The 21,377-nt window shown below is 40.4% G+C and overlaps 1 protein-coding gene across 3 annotated transcripts in view; it reads left to right on the top strand.

Annotated features, from left to right (window-relative positions):
• GPC3 (glypican 3) overlaps window positions 1–21,377 on the top strand; it is a 662,823-nt gene that overhangs the window by 348,111 nt on the left and 293,335 nt on the right. For all 3 annotated transcript variants that reach the window (XM_068250947.1, XM_068250949.1, XM_068250948.1), the window contains exon 4: window positions 20,376–20,506. In XM_068250947.1, coding sequence (XP_068107048.1) covers window positions 20,376–20,506 — 131 coding nt within the window. The remainder of the gene's footprint in view (window positions 1–20,375; window positions 20,507–21,377) is intronic.

The raw sequence follows: 21,377 nt of genomic DNA, 5'->3' as shown, positions 1-21,377 counted from the left end.
TACTCTCAGATCTCCCGTTGTCACATCTAACTGATCAACCTCCTGTTTGATGTTCGAGGCTGAGGATGCTCTGCCTCGGGCTTCTGATGTTTCACGTTCCCGCAACTGTCTATCAGACGTTGTCACCTCAGTTTGTCTATTAACAGGTTTGTACTTAGTGGGCTTACTGAGGTTTCCTGTACTTGAGGAGCGGGCTGGATATCCTGACTTATGGTCTGAATTCCACTGAAGGGATTGGGATCTCTGCCTCATCCTTTGTGCTTCTGCAGCCTCAGCTCCAAGCACATCTCCACTTTCACTTTCACTATCGCTCTCCCTCGCTTTCTTCCCAAAATAAAAGGAGCACAGCTCTCTATTACACTTATCAGCTTCATCTCGCCATTCTCTCGCCAATTGCAAACCATATTTATTCTGCAAAGTTAATTTCCCTTTACTTCTCTCCTCTATAGCCTTTATCAATGCCCTGCATTGTTTTGGGTGCAAATGGCCCGGGAATTTGAACATCTCATGCCAGACCTCGCATTTCTCTGTTAAGCGTGGGTCTTTACGATGCATGAGAAGTTCATCATCTGTTGCACGGAGAAGTTGAGCTTTAGTTGCATTTTGCCCCATCCTGCCTGACAATTCTATTCCGGGGTACCCGTGATCTGTTTCCTATGATATAACTGCTCAGCCGCCGCTGCCCCCCAGTGTACCGATACTGTGCTGGGGCCGACTTGCTGAATAGTACGCTTCACTGAATGCCGCTGTAACTCGGGCGCGCTTTGCGAGAATTACTACCCAGCCTAGCAAATCAGTGATGATAACCACGGCTATTATCCGGCTTGCACTTAAGCCCTGAATCCAACCCAGCTTTGGTAGCCCTGGATTAAATTCGGCTTGCACTATGAGCCCTGGATTACTTTTGCCCTGTGGCTATTACATGGTATCCGCTGTTTCTCCTCATTCGGTCACTGAGGATCTATTCCACCTCGCAGATACCATGACTGACAATTGGTAAAATTGTCAGCTTTTTTACAGATCACAGGTATACCCCAGCTAACTGAACTGTCATGCAGTACTTGAATAAAATCAAATATCTACTTACTTTTTTGATGCACCTTGATAGCTCTCAGTGTTGACAATCAATGTAATCCTCTCAGTCCGTGGCCGGCCACACATTCACACACAAACACACCAAAAAGGAAAAAAAGATAAAGCCCTGTGCTCTTCAAAGCATCTCCTGAAATCCTGGTTCTTGGATTCGAGTTCCGTCCCGTCTGGGTATAGCACTCTGAAAATTTGCCCCTGTTTACAGGGAATTTTTCACCCTGGAGGACTTATTTTGTTGGGATGACAGAGATCATCACCCCCAGTTTTCAGAGATGCACCCCAGTCCAGACAGAATCAATTCCGGTTCGAAGGACCAAAATGTGGACGTCACTCACTTATCAATACACCAAGATTTCCAAAAATACGTCAGGAGATGAAAAGGAAAGCAATATGGCTTTATTCAAAAGCTTCACATGTATACATGGAGAAACCTGGTTAGCCTAGTAAAAAAGGATTCAGGCAGGTAAGGCTTCTGAAGGCACTTCCGCTGTGTACTGATTCTTATACTACAAATTACGTAGTCATGATGAGCTTTACTAGTCCAATAATGAATGCATGACACCAAGAGTTTTTTCTTCATTGCACAGCAGGGAGGAGTTTTCTCATGGCTTAGCACCTGGTGTTATTTCTTGCACGTAGTCCAATTTCTCAAGGATGTTTCTTAGATTTCAGTTCGTGAGAAAGGAGACATCCTACACACTGCCAGGCACATCATATCTGTGGAATTTCCTAAAAGATAAAATTCACACACAGTATTTTTGCTCTTGACTACTCATTTTCAGCAATAGAAGAATCTGAGGCCAATGTTAAAGGGTAACTCTGTTCATTTGTATTACATTGTCCTTATTTAAACACTAGTGTCACCTTATATCTATTAAGTGCAAATCTATAAAACTTGGATTAACATACAGCTATGACATTAACAGTGTACATGCCTGCCTAATTTTTCTGGCTGCACTGCAGCAGCAACAACAAAACAAAAGGCATGTACATGTGTCAATTCCCCTTTGTGATTGTTACCTTGCCGCGGTGAAGGGGCTTGCGTATCACAATGAAGCAATGGCCGCCGGCTATATGAGTGTCTCGGGGGGACTGTGCACCAGTCCAGCACGGCCGTCACTACACAAACAGCTGTTTTCGGTGCGTTACACAGTGAGTTTGGTGTGTCATTGTGAAGCAGTACACTAATTACACTCCCTGATTGATGTATACACATGCAAGATGTTTTAAAGCACTTTAGGCCTCCAATTTAGCATGCAATGTGATTTCTGCCCTTAAAACGCTGCTGTGCGTCAAATCCAGATTTTTCCCCTAGACTTTTGGCATGTATCCCATTCCGCCATGCAAAAACTCAGGTGTTCGACCCCTTGAAACATCTTTTCCATTACTTTTGTGGCCAGAATAAATGTTTGTAGTTTTCAAAGTTCACCTCCCCATTGAAGTCTATTGCGGTTCGCGAAAGTTCGCGCGAACTGAACTTTTGCGGAAGTTCGCGTTCGAGGTTCGCAAACCGAAAATCGGAGGTTCGAGCCATCTCTACTCCCCCAACCCTGTCCACTTGTCTGGGTGCTGAAGTGTGGTGATGGGAAAATGTGGGTTTCCAAATTTCAATTACAAGGAATTCGAACACCAACACTACAAGCAACAATGATCTTTCTGGTCGCATTGTATTAGTCTGAAAATTCTTCTTAACAGATTTTTTTAATTAAAATTTTCATATAAATGGAAGCAGCATATTCTGACCTTTATTTATTTTTATAAACTATTAAGAACTTCTTGCTGTTGCCCTCTGCCTTTCTAAGGGAAAGAGTTATATCAATATACTGGCATTAATGAATCTCCATAAGAACCTCAAAGGCTTATGTGTGTCACAGCATGATTTTTTTAAATTATACTTTCTGTATCTCAATTTGCACAACTTCAGAACTGCAGCCCAAGTGGCCTCGGATGCTCTGCATGGTGATTTGCTCCAATTTGGGAATGCCTTGATCTCTGACACATTTAGGTTGTTTCAAAACCAGAGTAATGTCTCTTTTTTTTAAACCCTGCGCATTTCTTTATTTTAGAGGTTTACCTCTATAAATGGTGTGTTTATTTTCCATTTCTTTTCATGTTCGAATCGTGCCACTCAGTGATAGCAGCATATTGTAGTCAGAATTATCAGGGGGTGGTGACATCTTGGTTTGTCATTAGGAAAACACATGAACTGCATATTAACAAAGTTTAAGTTGATTTGCTAAAGTGGGATGAAATTCAAATTTCATCTATGGCCTAAAGCATTAAACATGGAATAAAACAAATAGCTAAAACCATATTATTGGTTTCCAAGTTACTAAGTGGGTTCATACGCATACTTTTCACTTTACGTAGAAGCTAAGCTGTACTAAGCTGTATGAACAATGCAGAAGGGTTTTCGCTGTATCCAGGGGAGAAGTGGGGAACTTTCTCTCCTTTATTTGCTCAGTAATTACTTAATTACAAGTTAATCTGGTAATTTGTTCTGAAACTGGCAGTGTTATTCAAGAAGTGTAAATACCCCTTCAAGTAGCATCAGATCACTTTTATTCTGTTGTATAGTTTTTTCTCTGTGCATAATGTTTTATTGCAAATAATGTAATTTTGAGTTTCATACCACTTTAAATAGGCTGGTAATTCTGTCCCATCAAAGAACATTTTTAATAGTGGGTATTTAACATCAAGTTGGCCACACAATAAGTGTGTTACAATCAATAACGGGTAAATCTGGTCATCTTTTTAAAATCTTTATAATCTTCTGCCTCCCCTCAAAATAATTAACAGTGATCAATTGATTTTATTAATTGAGAACCTGTCAAAACAGCATTCACGTGGAGTGGGAAATGTTACCTACTGTATTTCTCTTTATTAGAGAATGATTTAATCTGCAATATCTCAACTTGCAGCAGCAGTCACTTAAATTGTTTGGCATGGCCTAGCAAATGGCATTATAAATAAGAATGTTTGCTGGCAAAATGAAAAGGTTATTTAAAATAAAATGAATATTGTGCAGTTTTTAACCCAGTTTTATTGGCTAATAAAAGACTTGCAACATTTCTTTTCCCCCCACTGTGAGATTACGGCTCAGCAAAGTGCACAGATATTTACCCCAATATATGTCAGTAGACATACATCAAAATAGAATTTAAGTGTATCTACACTTAATCATGCTGTACATAAAGGGAGTGAGAGGAGACGACCCACGGTATTATAAATCGTCTAAATACAGTTTAAAAGGAAAAAAGGTGGCTTGGTTCAAAGCCTGCAAAACCCATCATCTGTAGTGTTCCAAACAAACAAAGATTATTTAGCCAGTTTGCTGTTGGTGACTTCTTTAAAGAGAACCCGAGGTGTGTTTAAAGAATGTTATCTGCATACAGAGGCTGGATCTGCCTATACAGCCCAGCCTCTGTTGCTATCCCAAACCCCACTAAGGTCCCCCTGCACTCTGCAATCCCTCATAAATCACAGCCGTGCTGTGAGGCTGTGTTTACATCTGTAGTGTCAGTCTCAGCTGCTCCCCCGCCTCATGCATAGTTTCGGTCCCTGCCCCCGTCCCTTCCCTCCAATCAGCAGGAAGGGAAGGGATGCAGGCGGGGACTGGAGTTCTGCAGGAGGCGGGGGAGAGCAGCAGACTGACACTATAGAGATAAACACAGCCAGCTCTGACAAGCTGTTTGTCAGCAGCACGGCTGTGTTTTATGAGGGATTGCAGAGTGCAGGGGGACCTTAGGGGGGTTTGGGATAACAACAGAGGCTGGGCTGTATAGGCAGATCCAGCCTCTGTATGCAGATAATATTCTTCAAACCCACCTCGGGTTCTCTTTAAGGTAAGTCACCCTCTTTCCTTTTAAACAGTTTTAGACATTTTATTATACCTTGGGGTACTTTCTCCCACCCCTTTTAGGGCCATTTCATACTGACAAGTTGTGACAACTGACCAGCGGTGAAGTCACCGCCTGTCAGCTGCTCTCCTGCACCTGCCGGCACTTGTTAGAGCCCATTACCGGTGCTGGACAGGCGGCGTCCCCACAGAGTGAGATTTGAGCACTGCTGCAGCCATGCTCAGATTCATCTGATAGGGGCCTTATGCTCTTGCCCCTATGGGGTATAGCGTCACTGGTAACTAGATTATCGTATCTAATAACAAGATGTTCTGGAATGCACTATTGAAAATATACTTTTTTTATTCAGTGTATTATTATTATTATTGATTTACATAGCGCCAGCATCTTCTATGGCAATGTACAATAGGATACAGGGTATAACAATACAAAGTATACAAATCAACAGTTGATATAAGACAAAAGGGTAAAACATGTCATACACACACATAAAGTCATACAACCACATGATTGTGTGTGTGTGTATTATTACTTCAAACAGGATTTGTATATTGTACCAATTCTCATATTTTGATTTACTATACTGAATAATAAAATAATATTTTGAATAGTGCATTATTCCACACTATACAAATTCCTGGCACAACACTGTAATTTTAAGATTATCATATTTATTTGCTCACTTTTTTATTTTCTGGAGAGTAACCTCCTGGATCCAGGGACGGATCTAGACCAAGTTGCGCCTGGGGCAAGGTCAGGTTTTGGCGCCTAAAAGTCAGGTTTTGGTGCCTAAACTGCCATTCCGAATCCAGTTTTGGCGCCTAAAGGTCAGGTTTTGGCGCCTAAACTGCCATTCCCCATCCAAATTTTGCCGCCTTTTTAACAATTCAACAAACTGCGCCTGGGGCAAGAGACCCGTCTGCCCCCCCCCCCTAGATCCGTCCCTGCCTGGATCCTAGGATCACCTGTGTTCTGCATGAAGACAAGCTTCTTTTCTCTACAGGTGCAGCATCCTGGTTGCCGTTGTTGCAACCCGGATCATTTTGTACCATGAATGTCCCGTTTAGCTGCCATACTAAACCATATAGTGCTCCTGGGGTATGTCTGTTTTTGTTCTCTCTTTGGAAGGCACGTGTGACCTCTGGAACATCTACACATGCTGGAAATAACTCAGGATGAGGCTCTGATCAACATTACAATATATTTGCTATTACTGTTTTTAGATCTGGATTTATACAAGCTTGTCATTGCTGTTGTTTACATGACTCTGCTACTTCGTGTTTGCTCAGAGGCTTATAAGAACTGCAGAGGTAATATAAGGACTGTGGAGATACACTATACATCAGTAGAAGCAGTGGTACTCTATAAAACAACATTTTTCAAAATGGGAATAGTACCGTTAATATACAAAAAATATATTCGGTATTGCACACAATTATAACAGGGTGCGGTGTCAAAAATCAAGAACCAATTCTATAGCAAAAAGACACACACACCAGGCCAGTTGGATGCTCAAAAAAGTATATTCATATAGAAGATATACACATGAAGAATATTGCATATGCTGGTCTGAACCTACAGCACCAGTATAATAATATGTACAACAAAATACACAAACATGATTGGCAACATAGCATTAAATATACAATAGTTGGAAATGCACTCTATGTGGCACCAAAAACCTGTAGAAACAGGGATCAATATGTAATCAAGTAGTTAGGCAGTCCAAATACGAGTGCACAATGTCTCCAAAGGGAAAAAGTCCATAGGAGAAACAAGTCCCCTTTAAGAGATGTACAGCACTATATATGAGCACTACAAAGTTCAGCAAACAGTGCAGGATGAGGTGCTGGCACCCTCAACTAGTTTATCCAGACGTCGGTGTTTCGGAAATATCCTTTATCAGTGGGTATGGAGCAGAGTAGGCAACTGTAGCAATGCAGAGGAGAAGTAGCGTCCTATTACCCTTAACCCCACCCTGCACATAAACTTTCCAGCATTCAGGACCACAATATATATACCATCAAGCTGATAGGTGTGTCAGACAGTGTTTTCTATACTGACATCCCTCACCTCAGCCATTCCTACAGTGTTATACAATACAATACAATAACATTTGTAAAGCGCTTTTCTCCCATAGGACTCAAAGTGCATAGTTGTGTCTCAGATTAATACAGGGTTGCAGGCTGGGTTGTGTTACAGAGGAGATGTTCATGAATGCCAGACTGAAGAGGAAGGTTTTCAGTTTAGACTTAAATGCTTCCAGGGATGGAGCTGTCCTGATTGGGTGTGGCAGGGAGTTCCAAAGTGTAGGGGCAGCATGACAAAAGGCTCTGTCTCCAAAGGTTTTGAGGTGGACTCTGGGGGTGACCAAGGTGTTGCGTCCTTTTGATCTAAGATTGTGGGTTGTGTGATGCAGTTGCAACAAGTCCTTCAGGTATCCAGGGCCCAGATTGTGCAAGGATTTGAATGTCAGTAAGCCAATCTTAACCACTTTACTTTTGCTAATTATCTCCGTCCCTCTGCACACTGTTTCACCACCAGGGACGGAGAAAGGCGTATGTTTCTGTTTACATGCTAGGACTGGGCGGGGCAACGCGCGCGCACACTCTAGCCAGCCCGCACAGCAGTTGACTAATTGGACATTAGGAACAAGTGTTCCTAAATCCAATTAGAGTCCCCGATTGATGTATGAAGGCTGCTTCAAACAGAAGCAGTCTTCATAACAAACTGCAGGCACATTATTATTGTGTCCGTGTGCGCGCTATCACGCGATCGCACGTGCACACACCCACCCGCACATCCCCTGCAGTCCAATGATTGGTTTTGGGGACCCCAGTCCCCAATAACCAATCATACCACATGACAAATAAATGAATGGAGACTGCCTCTGCTTGAGGCAGTCTTCATTCATAACAGTTGTAAACAAAGGTGCAGCGCGCGATCGCGTGCACACCAGCTTCATAGTCCAATGATTTCTTTTGGGGACCCCAGTCCCCAATAACCAATCATATTGCCTAATAAATAAATGAATGAAGACTGCCTGGGAGGAGTGAAAAATGCTCTGGTTTTTAAGGGGAAAACCCCTCAGTTGTGAAGTGGTTAAACAGAATTCTCCATTTTATCGGTAGCCAGTGGAGTGAGCACAGGGTTGGTGTTATGTGGCAATGACAGGGTTGGCTGGTTAACAGCCTTGCGGCGGCATTCTGTACTAATTGCAGGCGGCGTAAGTCTTTCTTATGCATGCCTGTGTAGAGGATGTTGCAGTAGTCTAACCTTGATGTGACGAAGGCATGAACTAGGGTTGGAAAATCCTCTGAAGGAATAAGGTGTTTAATCCTTGCAATATTCCTTAGATGAAAGAAGGAATGCTTCATAACAGCTGAGATTTGATTCCTGAAGCTTAATTTCCCATCAATCAATACTCCCAGGCTGCGCACACAGTCGGAGTTGTTCAGTTCTGAGCTCCCTATCCTTAGCGGTGTTGGTTGAGACTGGGGCTGCTTTGCTGTTGAGCCCTGGCCCTCGATAACAAGAACCTCAGTTTTGTCAGCATTATGTTTTAGCCAATTATTATTCATCCACTCCTGAAGCTCAGCTAAGCATGCATTTATTTGCGGAGTAGGGTCTGTGATGCCAGGTTTGAATGACAAATATAGCTGGGTGTCATCAGCATAGCAATGATATGTCAGGCCATGTTCCCCTACAATGAAACTCTGCTGAAGCTATTTTTTGCAGCCACCCCCATGCCTACATTTCTGGCTATAGCCGGTATTTCTTTACTTTAATATAGGCACCTGTGGTGGCATCTAAATTGTCCAGGCACTGCTGGTGCACAGATTGTCTGTTTTGCACATTTAGGGCTAGTTTTTAGAACTTTTGACGTTAGTTAACATTCATTTTTTTATCACTACCTGCTATACAGGCAGTCCCCTACATACAAATAGGTTCAGTTGCAGGATATTTTGTAAATTAAATTAATTTGTTGACTCATGTGTTATACATAGTGAAATGTTGATATATAAGTTACTACTCTAAATGTGGTCATATAGTATAAACAATGTTTTTGTTGTTTTTAACCTATTTTGGTTCCTGGACGTAGAAACTACGTCCAGGAACCATGCGCGCTACCGCGTGCTCCCGCGGCCGATCGCACGCGTGCACGCGCGCTCCCGGCCCGCGGTTCGTTAGCCAGGCAATCAGTGAATCGGGCTATGGTGCCCGATCACTGATTCCTCTCCCCCGCTGAAAAAGCGACAGCTTCTCTCGGAAGCTTCGCTTTTTCTGGATGTTCCCTCCCCGATGCGTCACTCTAAGCGTGTGTTACGCTTAGAGTGACGTCATGTACGCAAACTCATGGCCGCCATCTTGTGGCCAAAAAGTAAAAAAAATTTAAATCAACACACAATTACATTAAAAAGCTATGGTTTACATCCCACCCTCCCAAAAATACCCAAATAAATTGTTTAATATAAAAAAAAAAAACCCATTACAATAAAAAAAAACATGTAAATATTTACCTAAGGGTCTAAACTTTTTAAATATCAATGTAAAGATGAAATATTTCTATATTTTTTTTATTTTAAACTTGTAAATAGTGATAGATGCAAAACGGAAAAAATGCACCTTTATTTCCAAATAAAATATTGTCGCCATACATTGTGATAGGGACATAATTTTAATGGTGTAATAACCAGGACATATGGCCAAATACAATACGTGAGTTTTAATTATGGAGGCATGTATTATTTTAAAACTATAATGGCTGAAAACTGAGAAATAATGAATTTTTTCCGTTTTTTCTTATTCTTCCTGTTAAAATGCATTTACAGTAAAGTGGCTCTTAGCAAAATGTACCACCCAAAGAAAGCCTAATTGGTGGCGGAAAAAACAAGATATAGATCAGTTCATTGTGATAAGTAGTGATAAAGTTATAGGCTAAGCAATGGGAGGTGAACATTGCTCAAGTGAAAACGACAAAACGCGAATGGGTTAATGTGTTTTTCAATGTGTTTTTTTTTTAAGCTGCTCATAACAGTTTATACAATATTTGTAACCTGTAACAACAAAAATATGTAATAAAAAAACAGTACTCTATATTTTATGCATGGAGAAAACTTTGTTTCTTTATGTGAAATTATGTAACGAGCCGTTGGTAGAGACTGTCTATATTAATCAGGGGATGATCTGAGATTTAGCTGGAATAAAAAAATAACTCAAGCAGATATCTAATCAAATAATGTTGAACATAAAAATGACTTGAACTGAAGTTAGAAACTTGTAAACACTGCTTAGCTGGATTGTATTCAAATAGTGGAAGAATATTGAATATACAAGTCATAGCAACTAATGTTATTTTCATTTAATAGTGTACACTAGAATAGTATAGTTTCCGGTCTTTCATTGGTTGTCTTTGGAATCTTATCCCTGTCTTGTTATGAATTATGTACCTCATGTATTTGAGTCAGACTCCTGATGAAAAACCTTGAGTCATGAAAACTTTTCATGATGTGCTACATCTCCCTCTAGTGGACGCAGTTACATGTAGCTTTCTGGATGTTTCAAGAGTTCTACAATATGAACTTTAGCTGTTCATACGTATGAATGGGACTATCCAATATATTTTGAGTACTTTCCTGCTTGCTGGTGGTTTAAAGGTCATTTTGTTGACAAGTTGTGAAATTATCACCTTTTGGGGGAAGGATATTGCATATGGACCCTTATTCAAGTCACTTTTTCTCTTTCCTAAGTTTTTTTTTTTCATCTGTTTAAAATAACTTTTTAGCACAATGAAGTTTAAATTGTATCAAAACGTGGAGGAAAAAGCATTTTTATTGCTAATGTATGTGAAAAATATCACCTAGAAGCAAACTTAGGACAAAAAGTGAATTGAATAAGGGCCCTGGTGCTGTTTTTGGTAAGCTGCATCCCCTCTCCTTTTGCAGCCCCTTACTCTGCTTGTCCAGGAAAGTTTGGCACAGGGGCATCTGAATTTTGATCAACTTTCCATTAGCTCCTGTGGAAATCGATCCGAAAATCGATCAAAATTCAGATCAGACATGTTGGAAAAAAATCGATCAGGCAGGTAAATCTACCAGAAAATTGTATTGTGTGTACCTAGCATAAGAAATAGAACATTAGTTGCAGATAAAATGGTCTCATTATTTTCCAGTACAGGAAGAGTTAATAAACTTATGTTGTTATCTATACAAAAGAGCTATTCGACCCAACTTGGATTGAAGACAGTCCTGTTTTCTGAAGCACTTAAACAACCAAGAAACAGAGACAAGTTGGATAAGGTTTTACTGCAGGAAAGTTCAAAGGGTCATTAGCTCTGCTCTGTTTTATAGTTTAAAATACTATGCCACATGCAATTCACTTTTTCTCCTGAATTTTCTCCTACATGATTTTCACACCTTCTCATGAAATGTCTTTTAAACCACCAGCAAGCAAGAAAATACGCAATATAATTTTGATTGTACTTTTTCACCTACTTTTGGGTACTTTTCTCAGTTGTAACATTCTGAAAAGTTACTTTAAAGAGAATATGAAAATTATCTCCTAAGAGATATAATCGTGTGCATTGTAATCTGCAAATATGACAGAACAATGTAATGTTATTAAAAAAAAAGCTACGTAACTGAAAATGAAAATAAGAGACCCTTTTCTTTGCTAGTAATGTTCTGTTTATTGTTCATGCTACACATACAATTCATTATATCATACGTTTTTTTTCACTTCAGGTTTGCTTTACATGTGGACTTGTGAATTGGGTTGCACAGTTAATGGGGCTGCACGATGTGTTGCACATTTAGTCAGGGATCATGTAATGAACTGTAGATTCAAAGAGGGCTTACAGTACGAGTGGATGGGGAGCTCACAATGGGATGATTGAATGCACAGTGCAGATGGTAGGACCTGACCGTGGGGGTGGTAGGAGAGGTGTGTTAATTAGCAGAGCTCATGTGGTAACAGTAGCACCAGACCGGCCAATGGGTCTGGAAGCACGTAGTGGGGATAGTAGGACAGGACACAGGAGAGGATGGGAGGGTACACAGTCCATACCGTCCATACCTTGCAAAACTCTGAAGGTCTGACTTATTTTCAATGTAGGGATGAAATGGTTAAGTGGTTAAATAGTAGCGCTCCAGGTTAAAAGATCTTGCTTGAGTGTTGCTTTGGACGGAGATGAAGGTTGTATAAACACTGAAGGCTAATGCATTGTGCATTGCCTCAATTTAAGTATGGAGAAATACATAAATAAATGCATAAATAAAAAGTAATGGCTGATTTTAGGCTTTTATGCACTGGCATTGTACTTGTCCACCCATTTATGTCTTTCACACAGTATCCTTCACCCTGTGGTTGCGGCTATAAATTTCCATAGCATTTAAATGGCTTTCCTATTACAATGTCCCTGCCAGCCCTCCTTTCACCCTAATAATCATAAGCGGCATCATTATGCATAGAAACCGGACTGAAGTGCGGCCTGCAGTGAATAATGTCATTTAGCAACGCTGTCGTTTGTGCCACCAGTAGTACCTGGCTAATAGCATTTCCTGCTGCTCCTCTGTATGCAACCAGTGCATTTATATTCATAGACGTAGGATCACGAAGAAAGATAGATTCATTCCTGGTTCCCAAAAGAACCAGAACAAGATGAATAGCCTGGTGCCATTAGTTTACAATTTTAGCAGTTTTTCATACGGCAAAAACTCTGCACCTGTTACAAAGCCAGAGTCTGTGGAAAAAAATGGAAAACTGAAAGGACCACAATCGTGAAAAAATGTAAAATACATGAAAACACACAAATAGTACATTTCACTGAGAGTAAAATGTGCTATAAATTATTTATCTCCTATGTTGCTGTCACTTACTACAGTAGGTAGTAGAAATCTGACAGAACTGAGAGGTTTTGGACTAGCCCATCTCCTCATGGGGAATTCTCAGGTTTTCTTTATTTTCTTTTTTTTTTAGTGAACGGCAGTTGCTCAGTCCAACTACCAGAATAGTGTGCAGACACACGTGTGGGTGGCTGCATCTTTATATTGATCCTTTCCAGGGAGTGCTTCTGTAAAGAATAAATGAAATACTGAGAATTCCCCATGAAGAGATGAACTAGTCAAAACCTGTCAGTTCTGTCAGAATTCTGCTACCTACTGTAAGTGACCGCAATACAGGAGAAAAGTAAATTTTTGGGAGAAATGTACATTTTATTTAAGTGTTTTCATGTATTTTAAATTTTACAATTTTTCATGATCGTGACATCCAAATGCTTTAGTAGTACCGAGGAAGAAGCAAGCTAAAAGGTTCCTAATGAAAATATTAAGAAATCTATAGAATAAATCTATAGGCAAGCCTTATCACTTACCTCCATATTCAGCCTGCTGCACCCCGACCCTAACCTTATAGTAAACCAGAGATGAATAAGGGCTAGTTCACACTTGCTTTAAAAACGTATCCGTAGCTACGTTTTTTGTCCCGGACAAAAAACTGAGCCACGGATACCAATGTTAAAAATAGGAACAGTACACACTCAAGTTAAAAACGTATCCGCGTGCGATCCGCGGAATACGTTTTTAAACCCGGAACGCAGAGTCTGGACTTGCAGCATTTTTCACGGACCCGTATACACGTACGGGTAGTGAAAATCAATGGAGAAACGGGCCTCCCTCTTCACTGACATTTTGGGACACTGGAAATGGATCAGTTTCCAGTGTCCCTTGGTGAAGGATGGGGCCGCCATGCTGGAGTGGGTAGCAGCCAGGACGGGGGGCTGCGGGGAAAGCGGCGGCCAGGGGGGTCACACACCCCCCCCCTTGCTCACCTGGGTGCGGAATACATTTTTAAACCCGGAACGCAGAGTCTGGACTTGCAGCATTTTTCACGGACCCGTATACACGTACGGGTAGTGAAAATCAATGGAGAAACGGGCCTCCCTCTTCACTGACATTTTGGGACACTGGAAATGGATCAGTTTCCAGTGTCCCTTGGTGAAGGATGGGGCCGCCATGCTGGAGGGGGTAGCAGCCAGGACGGGGGGCTGCGGGGAAAGCGGCGGCCAGGGGGGTCACACCCCCCCCTTGCTCACCTGGGTGCCCCCCATCCCCGCTCCCCCCTCGCCCATAATGTAATAAATTGTACCTGAAGTTCGGCGAGCCGGGCACTTCCGCCCACACCGCTCGAGTCACTTCCTGCGATGCCGCCCACTGAAATACAGAGGGCGGCATTGCAGGAAGTGACTCGAGCGGTGTGGGCGGAAGTGCCCGGCTCGCCGAACTTCCTTAGGTACAATTTATCACATTATGGGCGAGGGGGAGTGGGGACGGGGGGCACCCAGGTGAGCAAGGGGGGGTGTGACCCCCCTGGCCGCTGCTTTCCCCGCAGCCCCCCGTCCTGGCTGCTACCCCCTCTAGCAAAAAAACAAAAAAAACAAAAAAACACAAAAACACGCAAACGGATCCAGAACGTGTGCTGCAAAAAAGGCAGCACGGATCAGTTTGCGTTCCGGTTTTTGAAAATCGGAGCCCGGACCGCGGATGCGTCCCGCACCCGGAGCTAGTGTGGCCCTAGCCTAAATCTGAAGATTCGATACTTACCGGTGGCTTCCTCCAGCCCCATAATACGCGCGAGTCCCTCGCCGTCCTCTCACGCTCTGCCGTTCAGCTGCAATTAGCCCCGGTAATTGCTTCAGTTGCGTCAGTCTGGGTTTTCTGCGCATGCGCAGAAGACCCAGACTACACCCAACTGAAGCAATTACCGGGCTGATTCCGCTGAGCGGCAGACCATGGGAGGACAGCGTGGGACTCCCATGTATTTATGACTGGAGGAAGCCCCGGGTAAGGATTGAATCTTTAAATTTAAGCATTTCTTGTACACTTTAAGAACCCAGCTTTGTCCTATATTACAAGGAGCCTAACTAACAGCACTTCACGTTGCTATATGCAGAGCCTCATAGACTTTGGGCAACATAAACATTACATGACCTAATAGCAACAAAATCAGACACTTTAATTAGCTTTATTTAATATTGCATTTTATTGTTCTTTACTGAACACAATGTATATTGGATCACCTTTTAATATGTATTTTTAATTTCAATTTAAAGTAAACCAGAGAGATCTCGCTATCTAAAGATTTGATACTTACCCGGGGCTTCCTCCAGCCCCATAAACACGTGCTTTGTACATACAGATAAAACTTGAAAATGTGAATATTGTGCAAAAGTTCATTTATTTAAGTAACTCAACTTAAAGAGACACTGAAGCGTAAAAAATATATGATATTATTAATTGGTTGTGTAATAAGAATAATTACTAGAACATTAGCAGCAAAGCAAATATTATCATATTTTTATTTTCAGTTATATAGTGTTTTTTATTACATTGTATCATTCTCTAATATTTACAGTTTACACACTACTCAGCATTCTAAATTATTTTACAGAGCAGGCCAGTGAACTTTGGAACTCTCTGCAGAGAAAAAGAAAATACAATGACTGACAGTTGAGGTAACAAGCTTCAGAGCTCTCTCTGACTTTGAAAGTCATGGAGCTCAATGACTCTTGCATAGATAACAACCGGAATTTAACTCTTTCTGTACTGGAAACAATATTAGACGTATGTCTCTGCTCCTAATATTTTATTTTTTAGCTGTACTACAAATTCAAATTATTATATCATATTTTTTTTCACTTCAGTGTCTCTCTTTAAAAGGTGAAACTATTGTATGAAATAGACTCATTACATGCAAAGCGAAATCTTTCAGGCCTTTATGCAGTATGTTAAAATTTTGATGATTATAGCTTACAGGAACCCCAAAATCAAAATATTAGACCATTAGAATATTGTGAAATTGTTCACAATTCTAGGCTCAAAGTGTCACTCTAATCGGCTAATTAATCCAAAACACCTGAAAGGGTTCATATTTACTGGTAATGGTTTTTTTTGAGTTGTACCTGTACACTGGTGTTCAAATGCAGAGCAAATTCATAGAATAAGAAATGCTAGATGAGGTTTGTCATTGCACTATGTTATAGTTACATTGGTATCTGTGAGGTTTCTGGTTCAGGTGAATTTGTATAAGATGCTACTGAATGTGTCAGTGATGGAGGTATGTTTCCACTATATGCATTGGGCAGTGTTTGCTCTATAAGCACATCACACAGAAAGCAAAGCACGCTAAAGGAATACAAATTAAAGTATTTTTATTACCTGTTAATGGTTAAAGCACATCTAAAGTGAAAGGGATATGAAGGCTGACATATTTATTTCCTTTTACCTGGCTGACCTGCTGATCTCTTTGGCTGCAGTAGTGTCTAAATCACATACCTGAAACAAGCATGCAGCTGACCTAGTCAGATTTTGGTCAGACCAGATCTGCATGCTTGTTCAGGGTCTATGGCTAAAAATATTAGAGGCAGCGGAGCAGTAGGACACCCAGGCAATTTGCATTGTTTACGAAATAAATAAATCTATCATCCTTTATATTTGCATTTGTGTAAAAAAAAACAAACAAAAAAAACCCCCCAAAACACTGCAGTAATTTGGGCGCTGGGAGAAGCCGAAAGTAGAATATCGATAAAATAACAGATATTCTACTATTGGGTTCTGGCTGGCTAATGGCAATACTAGAATATTGGCTATTTTTTTTACCAGTATTTCACTATCACTTAAACTGGCTTCCCTCTCACACTAACCTTCCCTCTACCTTCTCCTAACCCCCCCCCCCCCATGCGCTAACCTCTGCCAATACCAGTTCTGTATTCCGTCACACTCCCTCCACGATATCTGCGCTGCCTACAACTGCATTTATTGTGTGCAGCCGATGCATATATTACCATCAGGGTGCCGCTATAGCGTCAATTAACATTGCGGTCAATGCTTTGCCGATTTTACCGAAAGACTGATGGCACCCAAATTGCCTGCTTTGTCCATATCCCTCTCATTTCTGGTTCCCATTAAAGTGGAAATGTTTAACCAATTCAAAAGTGGTCTTAGAGTGACCTCTTGTGGGTATTTGCAGAAACGATTTCATTTCTAGGTTTAAAGAGACACTGAAGCGAAAAAAAAAAGATGATATTATGATTTGTATGTGTAGTACAGCTAAGAAAAAAACCATTAAGATCAGATACATCAGTCTAATTGTTTCCAGTACAGGAAGAGTTGAGAAACTCCAGTTGTTATCTCTATGCAAAAAAGCTATTAAGCTCTCCGACTAACTTATGCTGGGAATACACGTTTCGTTTTTGCCTTCGTTTTAGCCTTCGATTCGTTTGGTAAACGAATCGAGTGTTGAAAACGTATGTAAAAATAGTCATAATCTCATTATAGTTTCGATTAATAGACCCCAAAAACGAACGACTAGTGATCGAACATGTTTGATATTATCTCTCTTTATCCATCTAATCGAACCATTGGTAGGCTTGATGGCTGTTTAGATCGATTATATATTCGTTTATGCCGTCCGTCCCTGTACTACGTTTCGTTTCTTTGCAGCCTTCGATCACTGGAAAAACGAAACCATCAGAATCGAAAAAAAAAAAAAACGTGGGTGGTGATATTAACCGTACGATCGATTATTTCGGGATCGAAGAGGACAAAAGGCACAATCAAAACGAAGGCTAAAACGAAGGCTAAAACGAAACGTGTATTCCCAGCATTAGTCGTGGAGAGGGCTGTTATCTGACTTTTATTATCTCAACTGTAATTGAACTGTTTACTTTTCCTCTGCTAGAGGAGAGATAATTACTTCACAGACTGCTCTGAAAGACTCATTTTGAATGCTGAGTGTTGTGTAATCTGCACATATTATAGAGTGATGCAATGTTAGAAAAAACACTATATACCTGAAAATAAAAATATGAGAATATTTTCTTTGCTGCTAATCTTCTAGTAATTATTCATAGTACACAACCAATTCATTATATCATATATTTTTTTTCGCTTCAGTGTCTCTTTAATGCCTTTATCTCTTGCTATGGGAATCAGAATGTCCTGAATGTTATTTATTATTGATTTATAGACCATCATCTTCTGTACATACAGTGAATACATAAGCACTGGTGATGGATAGCATACCATGTAAGATGTACATGGAGTTTCCATATTCATTCAGCAGTAACAGGAGCTAGAAGAGAGAGCCCTCTCCATAGAAGCTTACCATGTGCTGTTACTCACTGTAGTATATTGCCCCACTATCAATACCTTGATATTACTTTAATACACTGATAGCTATACATTTAATCTATATCTGTAAGTGTCATTTATTCTTTTTCAGACAGGTTTGGTTGATAACTGGCAGAGGCTGAATCAGAGCCGAAACAAGGTCCTCCAGCACCCAAGGCTGAGACACCAAAGTGCGCCCCTCCATCCCTCCCACCCCAGCCGTCACACACTGATTGCTATTAGACTAAGAGGCACCCCGGGGCCCCCAATCCTCCCAACACCTTAATCTCTAGTTATCTGGCTTGCAGTCACTGCCATGTATCCCCTTTTCTTATTTATCTCTGCTTCATACACAATAGGGGAATGGTAGCTGAGTGAGTTTTGCTCCCCCTCCTACACTGCGCCCTGAGGCTGGAGCCTCTCTCGCCTCTGCCTCGGCCCGGCCCTGGGCTGAATTGACTCATTAATAGAATCATTAATTGGTTGTAAAGCTGTGTTTCGGTTTTGTCTGTCAGGTGAAAAATTCCCTCCATTAATTGCACTATAATAGTATAACTCTATCCTCTTTCAGGGCTGACTGACATTTACTTATGTACACTTGCCCTCAAAAGTAGTTTTTCCATGGTCCTATGAGATTGGGTTGTGTAATGCTAAAATAAATTAAATGTGAGGGAAGAACTCTTCACACAATCAACACTTTTTACATATACTGTACTAAGGGAGTGTTCTAGTTTTCTGCCAGAGGATTGATGCAGGTGTGATAAATGGGCAACAAGCTCTGTACAGTAACTATTCATGCTGCTGGATGGGCCATTTCTAGGCAGTAGATTTAAAGTGGAGTGAAACCCAGCATTTCTTCTTTGCTTTAAAACATTATTTACAGCATATTATATACAGTATTATATACTACCAACAATTTTTTTCACTAGAACAGCAATCAAAGAGTTAATCACAGGACTTAAAAACTCCCTGCCGGGAAAGCTGGACGCATCCGAACTGGAGATAATGTGATCTTGTATTTGATTGTGAGGAATGTAAACAAACACTTCTCTGACACTGCAGACTCTCCTTAAAACAGACAGACAGTCAGAAAGCATTTCTGCTTATATTTCAAGATGAAAAAAACAGTTATGAATAACATGCAAAGTCAGCTCTCAGAGCAAAAAAAGTGTACTTTGGGAACTTGTAATTTCTAAATGAATAATAATACTTATGCACAAAAGCAAATATGATAAACGTATGGCATATAAAAAGTAGGAAAACATGTTTTTATTGAATATTATGTCAGGTTTTTATTTCGCTTTAAGTAAATTTATGCTGGCCACACCATGTAACAACTATACCTGGAGCTACCTCTCTTTCCTCTCTTGAAAAAGCAGGGCCCTCCATCCATCGTTACCTACGTGCCTTGCCCGCTGTGTACCTCGTTACTGGGCTTAGTATCCTCCTTCTCAATGCACTTCATAGACTGCTCCCTGGGCATATTTTAGATCACATTTTGCATATATACATATATTGTATCATTTGAAGTATTTGAGTATTGGTTTTGCACTTTGCTTAGCACCGTTTGATATGGTTTCACTGTAGCACTTATGCATTACATAAGCACTTATAACACTGTGAGCATTACTATTACAGAACCTGGGTTCAGTTACACAGATGTTTTCAAATTGAGTGGTACGGTTTCCTTGCGCTTTCTTTTCTTTCCTGGGTGTTGAGGTTATTGTGGTAAGTCCTGTACAACAAACGGGTGTGCAGTTGTCATGGGAAGTGAATACAATTTGAACTCCTTGGCAATTTTAGAAAATCTTATGGTAATATTGGTAATTGGTAATTTAAAATGGTAATATTAAAATAGTAATATTTTTAATAATCACAAAACAACTTGTACTGCAGTATATCTTTTGTTGAACAATTTGCTATATTTAAAATTGTTATTGAAAAATCTCTTTGACCCTGTTTGCCATGCACAGTTATATTTGTGCACCCATGTGTATTTTTTATGCAATATTTTGTTTTCTTGTTTTGTAAAATAAAGCAATAATTGCAGAGCAAGTAATTTTCTGACTCCAATGACCCTGTGATGTTGATCCATTTTTAAAGAATTTGGTGGAATTAAAAAATACACTATATACAGTATATTGAATTGTAACACAAAGGAAAACCTTGTGAAAGATTTCCTTGAGGTTGATCTCTTGTTGACACGTGACTCATTTAGGCGTATGTAGAAGGTAATAGCATGTTTTTACATTTTCAGGTCAATAAACTGTGCGGTACTGCAAAACAAAGAGTTTCCCGATCTGTGCGTAATGGAGTGAACTCTTATGTTAGCAAAAAGATATTCAAGGCCAGTGCAGACAATGAGGAGACACTTTCTGGAAAAAGGAGGTATGTGCAAAGCCATCTGTGCTCTCCTAATGGAGATGTATTCATACTGAGTATTGTGTGTCTGGGGCATCCAGGGTTGTGTTCCAAGACTCAAATTTCACATAATATAAAGAACGAGCAAAAAAAAAAAAAATAGCCACCAGAAACAGCTCCACTCTCAAGTATATCTGGAATCAGGATAATAAATACAACTTAATTCATGAATGGTTCAACTAATAAAAACTCAAAACATTAAAAACGCCAAAAACATTCATCATCCATTTCATATGTATTGGTGAAGTAGTAAGCTATAGTAGCAAAAATCAGATACTAATCTTGATGAGTGGATCCATGTAAGATTCAAAAGAGAATAAAGGCATTACTAACAATAATATTCTTTGCAGTAAATGTCCTTAAATCTCATCTCTTCCTGTTCAGTAAGCCAGCACCTATTAAGTAAGTAGACCTTGGGCAAGACTTAACACTGCTACTGCCTACTGAGCCCGTCCTAGTGGCTGCATCTCTGGTGCTTTGAGTTTGCCAAGAGAAATGTGCAATATGTATGTATGGCAAATATTTTTATTGGGGCTTTTATGTGTTTTTAATTGTATTGTACCAATAATGGTATTGAACCATTATTGATCATGTTATAATAAACAGGGAGGGGCTTTCGAGTCCAGAAGGACTTGAATTCGGAAATTCAAATGAAGTCTAATGACTTCAGGTGTGACCACAGGCAGCGGGGAGTTAACTTACCCAGAAGTCTTCAGGGATGTCTGCGTTCCATTACACGTCATATAAAAGCCACGTTCCATGACTCACTATCGCACTTCCTCTTTCAAGCCAGATGGAGGAAGCGGCGGTAGTGAGTCATGGAATGAGGCTTTCATTA

The sequence above is a fragment of the Hyperolius riggenbachi genome, chromosome 8 (genome assembly GCF_040937935.1).
Source record: "Hyperolius riggenbachi isolate aHypRig1 chromosome 8, aHypRig1.pri, whole genome shotgun sequence".
Taxonomy (NCBI): Eukaryota; Metazoa; Chordata; class Amphibia; order Anura; family Hyperoliidae; genus Hyperolius; species Hyperolius riggenbachi.
Note: the sequence above shows the minus strand (reverse complement) of the source record. Positions and strands in the feature narration are given on the sequence as shown.